This window comes from Gadus chalcogrammus, chromosome 3 (genome assembly GCF_026213295.1).
Source record: "Gadus chalcogrammus isolate NIFS_2021 chromosome 3, NIFS_Gcha_1.0, whole genome shotgun sequence".
NCBI classification, from domain to species: Eukaryota; Metazoa; Chordata; class Actinopteri; order Gadiformes; family Gadidae; genus Gadus; species Gadus chalcogrammus.
The window spans coordinates 27,954,932-27,964,931 of NC_079414.1; the positions used below are offsets into that span (position 1 = coordinate 27,954,932).

The 10,000-nt window shown below is 50.8% G+C and overlaps 1 protein-coding gene across 1 annotated transcript in view; it reads right to left on the bottom strand.

Annotated features, from left to right (window-relative positions):
• Window positions 1-929: 929 nt before the first annotated feature.
• Window positions 930-10,000, bottom strand: part of tmc8 (transmembrane channel-like 8) — a gene marked incomplete at its 5' end in the record, with an annotated part of 12,697 nt that continues 3,626 nt past the window's right edge. The window contains 9 exons of the mRNA XM_056587341.1: window positions 930-1,064; window positions 1,321-1,399; window positions 3,896-4,051; window positions 4,180-4,310; window positions 4,875-5,061; window positions 5,218-5,394; window positions 5,666-5,811; window positions 6,273-6,449; window positions 6,888-7,035. Coding sequence (XP_056443316.1) covers window positions 930-1,064; window positions 1,321-1,399; window positions 3,896-4,051; window positions 4,180-4,310; window positions 4,875-5,061; window positions 5,218-5,394; window positions 5,666-5,811; window positions 6,273-6,449; window positions 6,888-7,035 — 1,336 coding nt within the window. The remainder of the gene's footprint in view (window positions 1,065-1,320; window positions 1,400-3,895; window positions 4,052-4,179; window positions 4,311-4,874; window positions 5,062-5,217; window positions 5,395-5,665; window positions 5,812-6,272; window positions 6,450-6,887; window positions 7,036-10,000) is intronic.

Below are 10,000 nucleotides of genomic sequence, written 5' to 3' on the forward strand. Positions count from 1 at the left end.
GGGGGTCGGTTAGGGGGTCCAGTGTGGGTCTGTTAGGGGGTCCAGTGGGGGTCTGTTAGGGGGTCCAGTGGGGGTCGGTTAGGGGGTCCAGTGTGAGTCTGTTAGGGGGTCTGTTAGGGGGTCCAGTGGGGGTCTGTTAGTCCAGTGGGGGTCTGTTAGGGGGTCCAGTGGGGGTCTGTTAGGGGGTCCAGTGGGGGTCTGTTATGGGGTCCAGTTGGGGTCTGTTAGGGGTCCAGTGGGGGTCTGTTAGGGGGTCCAGTGGGGGTCTGTTAGGGGGTCTGTTAGGGGGTCCAGTGGGGGTCTGTTAGGGGGTCCAGTGGGGGTCTGTTAGGGGGTCCAGTGGGGGTCTGTTATGGGGTCCAGTTGGGGTCTGTTAGGGGTCCAGTGGGGGTCTGTTAGGGGGTCCAGTGGGGGTCTGTTAGGGGGTCTGTTAGGGGGTCCAGTGGGGGTCTGTTAGGGGGTCCAGTGGGGGTCTGTTAGGGGGTCCAGTGGGGGTCTGTTAGGGGGTCCAGTGGGGGTCTGTTATGGGGTCCAGTTGGGGTCTGTTAGGGGTCCAGTGGGGGTCTGTTAGGGGGTCCAGTGGGGGTCTGTTAGGGGGTCTGTTAGGGGGTCCAGTGGGGGTCTGTTAGGGGGTCCAGTGGGGGTCTGTTAGGGGGTCCAGTGGGGGTCTGTTATGGGGTCCAGTTGGGGTCTGTTAGGGGTCCAGTGGGGGTCTGTTAGGGGGTCCAGTTGGGGTCTGTTAGGGGTCCAGTGGGGGTCTGTTAGGGGGTCCAGTGGGGGTCTGTTAGGGGGTCCAGTGGGGGTCTGTTAGGGGGTCCAGTGGGGGTCTGTTAGGGGGTCCAGTGGGGGGCTGTTAGGCGGTCCAGTAAGGGTCTGTTAGGGGGTCCGGTGGGGCTTCAGTGGGGGTCCAGTGGGGGTCCAGGGGTCCGTTATGGGGTCAGCTGGGGGTCCACTGGGGGGTCCAGTAGCTGTACTGTCCGGCCGGAGAGGTTTAAAGAGTCGCTCTTCGTGTCGGCGCTAAGTTCTCCCAACACCATCACCAGGAAACGCTTATCTGCACTAGACTATTGTTACACACACACACACACACACACACACACACCCACACACACACACACACACACACACACACACACACACACACACACACACACACACACACACACACACAAAAACACACACACACACACACACACACACACACACACACACACACTCACACACACACACACACACACACACACACACACACACACACACAGTAAGACTTTCAGTATGTTGACAGACGTGTTGGCAGTAGCCTCAGCTGCAGTGCCTCACCGTCACCAGCAGGTGCTTGAGGCGCTCGGCCGCGCTCCGGTTGGCTCGCCTCAGAATGAAGAAGTAGTTTAGGATCAACCTGAGGACCACAACACACCACCTTTAAACACCACGACCCCACCTTCAAACACCACAACATCACCTTTAAAGAACACAACACTACCTTTAAACACCACAACCCTACCTTTAAACACCACAACTCTACCTTTAAACACCACGACCCCACCTTTAAACACCACGACCCCACCTTTAAACACCACAACCCCACCTTTAAACACCACAACCCCACCTTTAAACACCACGACCCCACCTTTAAACACCACGACCCCACCTTTAAACACCACAACCCCACCTTTAAACACCACGACCCCACCTTCAAACACCACGACCCCACCTTTAAACACCACGACCCCACCTTTAAACACCACGACACACCAGACTACTACTGTACTATACTACCAGACTACTACTGTACTATACTACCAGACTACTACTGTACTATAATACCAGACTACTACTATACTACCAGACTACTACTGTACTATACTACCATACTACTACTGTACTATACTACCAGAACACTACTATACTACCAGACTACTACTGTACTATACTACCAGACTACTACTGTACTATACTACCACACTACTACTGTACTATACTACCAGACTACTACTGTACTATACTACCAGACTACTACTGTACTATACTACCAGACTACTACTGTACTATACTACCACACTACTACTATACTACCAGACTACTACTACTGTACTACCATACTACTATTGTACTATACTACCAGACTACTACTGTACTATACTACCAGAACACTACTATACTACCAGACTACTACTGTACTATACTACCAGACTACTACTGTACTATACTACCAGACTACTACTGTACTATACTACCACACTACTACTATACTACCAGACTACTACTGTACTATACTACCAGACTACTACTGTACTATACTACCAGACTACTACTATACTACCAGAATACTACTGTACTATACTACCAGACTACTACTGTACTATACTACCAGACTACTACTGTACTATACTACCAGATTACTACGATACTACCATACTACTACTGTACTATACTACCAGACTACTACTATACTACCATACTACCACTGTACTATACTACCATACTACTACTGTACTATACTACCAGACTACTACTATACTACCAGACTACTACTATACTACCATACTACTACTGTACTATACTACCAGACTACTACTGTACTACCATACTACTATTGTACTATACTACCAGACTACTACTGTACTATACTACCAGACTACTTCTATACTACCATACTACTACTGTACTATACTACCAGACTACTACTATACTACCACTGTACTATACTACCATAATACTACTGTACTATACTACCATACTACTACTGTACTATACTACCAGACTACTACTATACTACCAGACTACTACTGTACTATACTACCAGACTACTACTGTACTATACTACCAGACTACTACTATACTACCATACTACCACTGTACTATACTACCATACTACTACTGTACTATACTACCATACTACTACTGTACTATACTACCAGACTACTACTATACTACCATACTACTACTGTACTATACTATCAGACTACTACTGTACTACCATACTACTACTGTATTATACTACCATACTACTACTGTACTATACTACCATACTACTACTGTACTATACTACCAGACTACTACTATACTACCATACTACTACTGTACTATGCTACCAGACTACTACTATACTACCATACTACTACTACTGTACTATACTACCAGACTACTACTGTACTATACTACCAGACTACTACTATACTACCATACTACTGTAGTATACTAGCAGAATACTACTCTACTATACTACCATTCTATACTACCATACTACTACTGTACTATACTACTACTATACTATACTACCATTCTATACTCCCATAATACTGCTGTACTATACTACTACTATACTATACTTTCAATCACTTTCTGTTCCTCAAACCGGCAGATTACTGCTTTCATCGCATGGCTTTTGAAAAAAAGCTGCCATTCTTCACCCTGACATTTAATTGACTTGCTATACGTCTGCATCCAAAGACAGACCTGGATATAAACCAACAGCTCATTTGTTTGTCTCTTGTACGTCCTGGCACTTATAAACAGTACTTAGCATTGTGTAGCACCTTATCCTAGCTATCTGTGTGGTGTACGGGGAATGGGTTAACCTAGTGATGGTTAGTGCTTGGCGCTTGGTTCTATGAACATCCTTACTGTACCAAAAGAGATAAATTGTTGTTTCTCTTTCTCCTGACTAACGGACTGATTATTGTTGTTTCTCTTTCTCCTGACTAACGGACTGATTATTGTTGTTTCTCTTTCTCCTGACTAACGGACTGATTATTGTTGTTTCTCTTTCTCCTGACTAACGGACTGATTATTGTTGTTTCTCTTTCTCCTGACTAACGGACTGATTATTGTGAGTCCCTCTGGATGAAAGCGTCTGCTTAGCGCCCTGAAGGTGTTGTAAAGGTAACCCTACATCTCCGCCATGATGAGGGGCACCACAAAGGGCCCGGAGGCCAGGTAGCGGAGGCTGGACTGCAGCGGCCCTGGGAGGCTGGCCACGCACACGCCCGTCGAGTTCAGCACACTGCCGCCCGCGAAGGGCCCGCAGGGGGAGGGCTTGGACCTGGACCTGCAGAGAAGACCGGACTCAGCATCTCCACCGAGACACACCGCGGGCCTCAGGTACGGCCCTCAGTAGACCTCACCTCCCCGCTCCAGGCCCAGGGGGCCTCACGTCGGAGGCCCGAGGGGCCTTACCTCGTGACGTCCAGGCCCAGGGTGCCTGCCACCATGAAGAGGCCCAGCAGCAGCATGAAGTGGAACAGGACCGATGAACTGGCGGCTCTGAACATCCTCTGCTCCGGAGCGCAGCAGCGCAGCACTTTGAACTGAGAGGGGGACGGATCGATACGGTATCAAAGCTAAAGACTGGCACCTGTACCTCGTCAGCAGGCGGGTCAGACAGAGGTAGTTCCAGGACCAGAGTCTGAGCCCTCTCTCTTTGAGCCTCTATCTGGCCGGCCTACAGGCTGTTGTCCTTCACGGAGGGCTCGGGTCGTGGCGTTTGGTTCTGGGAGCCTAAATAAGGCGTGGAAGGGTAAGCCGCCATTTTGTTTTCCCCGCGCTTCTTCTCCTGCGTTTGTATGGAGAGGTGGAGGTTGGAAGTATATTCTGTTTATTACTAAACTGCAGGCTTTGTTTAGAAGTCAGGAGGATGTTCTGTTTATTATGTTGGGCTTGGCTACTCTGAAGCTATCCCTCAGTTATTCCTTCGTTCCTATAGTCCACAGTTGAGATAAACCCTTTGTTTCTTTGAATGGTGCCAGGTTGTTTTCTGCTATGTTACCTCCCGACCTGGTCTTATATCAACTTACGGTCGTAACGCAAGTACATTGAGATCAAAGGAACGACTGGAGGATTTGTTAGAGAGTTATCTCCTCATGCCTGAGTACCTTCTTGAAGTAGAACAGCGTCACCAGTTTGACAGTGCCTAAGAGCGGCAGCAGGGGGCAGTAGAACACGCCGGCCCACAGCACCGTCTGGTTGTACACCAGGTTGAGGACGTTGAACGGGACCTGGAATCGCTGTTTCCCTGACAACCGCGCCAGCCAGCATGACGGACACGTGTTCTTTAGCATCCTGTGGAATATGAACCCAATACATGCACTGAATAACAGCATGTTACGAATACCAACCTGAAGTCTACTTGTACTTTCTTGATTTCCCATGGCTAATACACTTCTGGGAAGCCTTTGAAACCAGCTAATGAAGAGAGTTATTCAGATGAAGGCAGACCTTGTGGGAAGGTCCACCAGCAGAGTGATGAGGATACTGGCCATGAAGTCCAGCATCACCAGCTTGTACATCTCTCTCCCAAACTGGTTCTCCCAACACGAGTCTCCTTGTTGGCGGTCGGTTTTAAATATGAAGAACAAGAAGATTCCCAGCGAGGCCAGTTTCAGAAAGATGCTCCTAGGAAACACAGAGATGGTGGAATACTTCATTGAGGGCGTTTAGCAGACGCTGTTATCCAAAGCGACTTGCAACCAATCTACACACATCCACACACCAACAGCAGGGTAGACCCCTCAGGGCGACAGCCAGCTGGTCAGGAGCAGTCAGGGTGAGGCGTCTCGCTCAGGGACACCTCCACACTCTATAACCCGCTGTACCTCCCGAGCTCCGGCAGCTGCCCACCATACTAAGACTGCCAAAGAAAACGTACGTGTGTGAATGGGATTACCTCATGAAGGTGGCGTTGACCTGAGTGGAGAGGGAGTAGTCCTCCAGAGAGGAGACCTTCCTGAAGACGTGAGGGAGGAGCAGGTTGACCAGGTTCATGGTGACGGCCGGGAGATACTGGAACAGCAGAGTGCGCCAGAACCCAGCCTGAGAGACGCAAGGTCAACAAGAGAAGAGGGGAGAGAATCAGAGAGGGATGTGAGAATACAGAGAGAGAGTCACAATGTGGTGTGATGCATGTCGACCCACCACCTCTCCAGTGTCCACAAGTGACTCCAGACTCACCTGTTAAGAGTTCACCCAGACTCCTTACCCCTCACACCCCTCCTACACACTTATTGTATTTGTACGTCCTGGCACTTGAAAACTGGACCTATTCTTGTGTAGCGTCTTACCCTAGTTATCTCTGTTGTGTACGGGGAATGGGTTAACCTAGTGATGGTTAGTGCTTGGCACTTGGTTCTATGGACATCCTTACTGTACTCACAGCGATATAGTGTTGTTTCTCTTTCCTCTGACAAATGTACTTTGGATAAAACCGTCGGCTGAATGCCCTGAATGTAAATGTTAATGTTCCACACGGTGACGTTCTAAACATCTGAACCTACCTCGACACAGAGCTTCTCATTGGACCACACGGTGGAGGAGTAGATGAGGGCGAAGGCTCCTCCCAGCAGAGACAGAACGAAGAGGTTGAGCGAGACCCTCAGCGTGTAGAGCACCCCCCACTGAGGCAGGGTCCTCTGAGCCTCGCGCAGGCTGAAGGCCTGCTCCTGCAGGTAGAGCTGAGGGAGGAGGAGGCCAGGAGGTCAGGAGGAGGGAGGTCAGGAGGTCAGGGGTCAGGAGGTCAGGAGGAGGAAGGTCAGGAGGAGGAGGCCAGGAGGTCAGGAGGAGGAAGGTCAGGAGGAGGAAGGTCAGGAGGTCAGGTGGAGGGAGGTCAGGAGGAAGGTCAGGAGGAGGAGGCCAGGAGGTCAGGAGGAGGAGGCCAGGAGGTCAGGAGGTCAGGAGGTAATGGATCACTACATGTACCCTTTATTATAGACTTAAACCATTTGCATTTACATTTAGGGGCGTGTGCGTGCGTGTGCGCATGTGTGTGTGTGCCTGTGTGTGTGTGCGTGCTGCGTGTGCGTGTGCCTGTGTGTGTGTGTGCGTGTGTGTGTGCGTGCTGCGTGTGTGTGTGCGTGCTGCGTGTGCGTGTGCCTGTGTGTGCGTGCGCCCACCTTCAGGTGGTTCCTGATGAGGCCGTGCATCAGGGCGGCGGCGGTGGGGTCCTGGACGGTGAAGTCCCAGCCGCTCAGCACCCGGAGGCTCAGGTTCACCGCGTGGCGTTGCCCCAGCAACCAGCTGCGCCTGTAGGCCACCGCCATCCTGACAGACACACACCTCCGTCAGTAACACAACACCATCCTGACAGACGCACACCTCCGTCAGTAACACAACACCATCCTGACAGACACACACCTCCGTCAGTAACACAACACCATCCTGACAGACACACACCTCCGTCAGTAACACAACACCATCCTGACAGACACACACCTCCGTCAGTAACACAACACCATCCTGACAGACACACACCTCCGTCAGTAACACAACACCATCCTGACAGACACACACCTCCGTCAGTAACACAACACCATCCTGACAGACACACACCTCCGTCAGTAACACAACACCATCCTGACAGACACACACCACCGTCAGTAACACAACACCATCCTGACAGACACACACCTCCGTCAGTAACACAACACCATCCTGACAGACACACACCTCCGTCAGTAACACAACACCATCCTGACAGACGCACACCTCCGTCAGTAACACAACACCATCCTGACAGACGCACACCTCCGTCAGTAACACAACACCATCCTGACAGACACACACCTCCGTCAGTAACACAACACCATCCTGACAGACACACACCTCCGTCAGTAACACAACACCATCCTGACAGACGCACACCTCCGTCAGTAACACAACACCATCCTGACAGACGCACACCTCCGTCAGTAACACAACACCATCCTGACAGACACACACCTCCGTCAGTAACACAACACCATCCTGACAGACACACACCTCCGTCAGTAACACAACACCATCCTGACAGACGCACACCTCCGTCAGTAACACAACACCATCCTGACAGACGCACACCTCCGTCAGTAACACAACACCATCCTGACAGACACACACCTCCGTCAGTAACACAACACCATCCTGACAGACACACACCACCGTCAGTAACACAACACCATCCTGACAGACACACACCTCCGTCAGTAACACAACACCATCCTGACAGACACACACCTCCGTCAGTAACACAACACCATCCTGACAGACGCACACCTCCGTCAGTAACACAACACCATCCTGACAGACGCACACCTCCGTCAGTAACACAACACCATCCTGACAGACACACACCTCCGTCAGTAACACAACACCATCCTGACAGACGCACACCTCCGTCAGTAACACAACACCATCCTGACAGACACACACCTCCGTCAGTAACACAACACCATCCTGACAGACACACACCTCCGTCAGTAACACAACACCATCCTGACAGACGCACACCTCCGTCAGTAACACAACACCATCCTGACAGACACACACCTCCGTCAGTAACACAACACCATCCTGACAGACGCACACCTCCGTCAGTAACACAACACCATCCTGACAGACGCACACCTCCGTCAGTAACACAACACCATCCTGACAGACGCACACCTCCGTCAGTAACACAACACCATCCTGACAGACACACACCTCCGTCACTAACACAACACCATCCTGACAGACACACACCTCCGTCAGTAACACAACACCATCCTGACAGACACACACCTCCGTCAGTAACACAACACCATCCTGACAGACACACACCTCCGTCAGTAACACAACACCATCCTGACAGACACACACCACCGTCAGTAACACAACACCATCCTGACAGACACACACCTCCGTCAGTAACACAACACCATCCTGACAGACACACACCTCCGTCAGTAACACAACACCATCCTGACAAACGCACACCTCCGTCAGTAACACAACACCATCCTGACAGACACACACCTCCGTCAGTAACACAACACCATCCTGACAGACGCACACCTCCGTCAGTAACACAACACCATCCTGACAGACGCACACCTCCGTCAGTAACACAACACCATCCTGACAGACACACACCTCCGTCAGTAACACAACACCATCCTGACAGACGCACACCTCCGTCAGTAACACAACACCATCCTGACAGACGCACACCTCCGTCAGTAACACAACACCATCCTGACAGACACACACCTCCGTCAGTAACACAACACCATCCTGACAGACACACACCTCCGTCAGTAACACAACACCATCCTGACAGACACACACCTCCGTCAGTAACACAACACCATCCTGACAGACGCACACCTCCGTCAGTAACACAACACCATCCTGACAGACGCACACCTCCGTCAGTAACACAACACCATCCTGACAGACACACACCTCCGTCAGTAACACAACACCATCCTGACAGACACACACCTCCGTCAGTAACACAACACCATCCTGACAGACACACACCTCCGTCAGTAACACAACCTCATCCTGACAGACACACACCTCCGTCAGTAACACAACACCATCCTGACAGACACACACCTCCGTCAGTAACACAACACCATCCTGACAGACACACACCACCGTCAGTAACACAACACCATCCTGACAGACACACACCTCCGTCAGTAACACAACACCATCCTGACAGACACACACCTCCGTCAGTAACACAACACCATCCTGACAGACACACACCTCCGTCAGTAACACAACACCATCCTGACAGACACACACCTCCGTCAGTAACACAACACCATCCTGACAGACACACACCACCGTCAGTAACACAACACCATCCTGACAGACACACACCTCCGTCAGTAACACAACACCATCCTGACAGACACACACCTCCGTCAGTAACACAACACCATCCTGACAGACACACACCTCCGTCAGTAACACAACACCATCCTGACAGACACACACCACCGTCAGTAACACAACACCATCCTGACAGACACACACCTCCGTCAGTAACACAACACCATCCTGACAGACACACACCTCCGTAAGTAACACAACACCATCCTGACAGACACACACCTCCGTCAGTAACACAACACCATCCTGACAGACACACACCACCGTCAGTAACACAACACCATCCTGACAGACACACACCTCCGTCAGTAACACAACACCATCCTGACAGACACACACCACCGTCAGTAACACAACACCATCC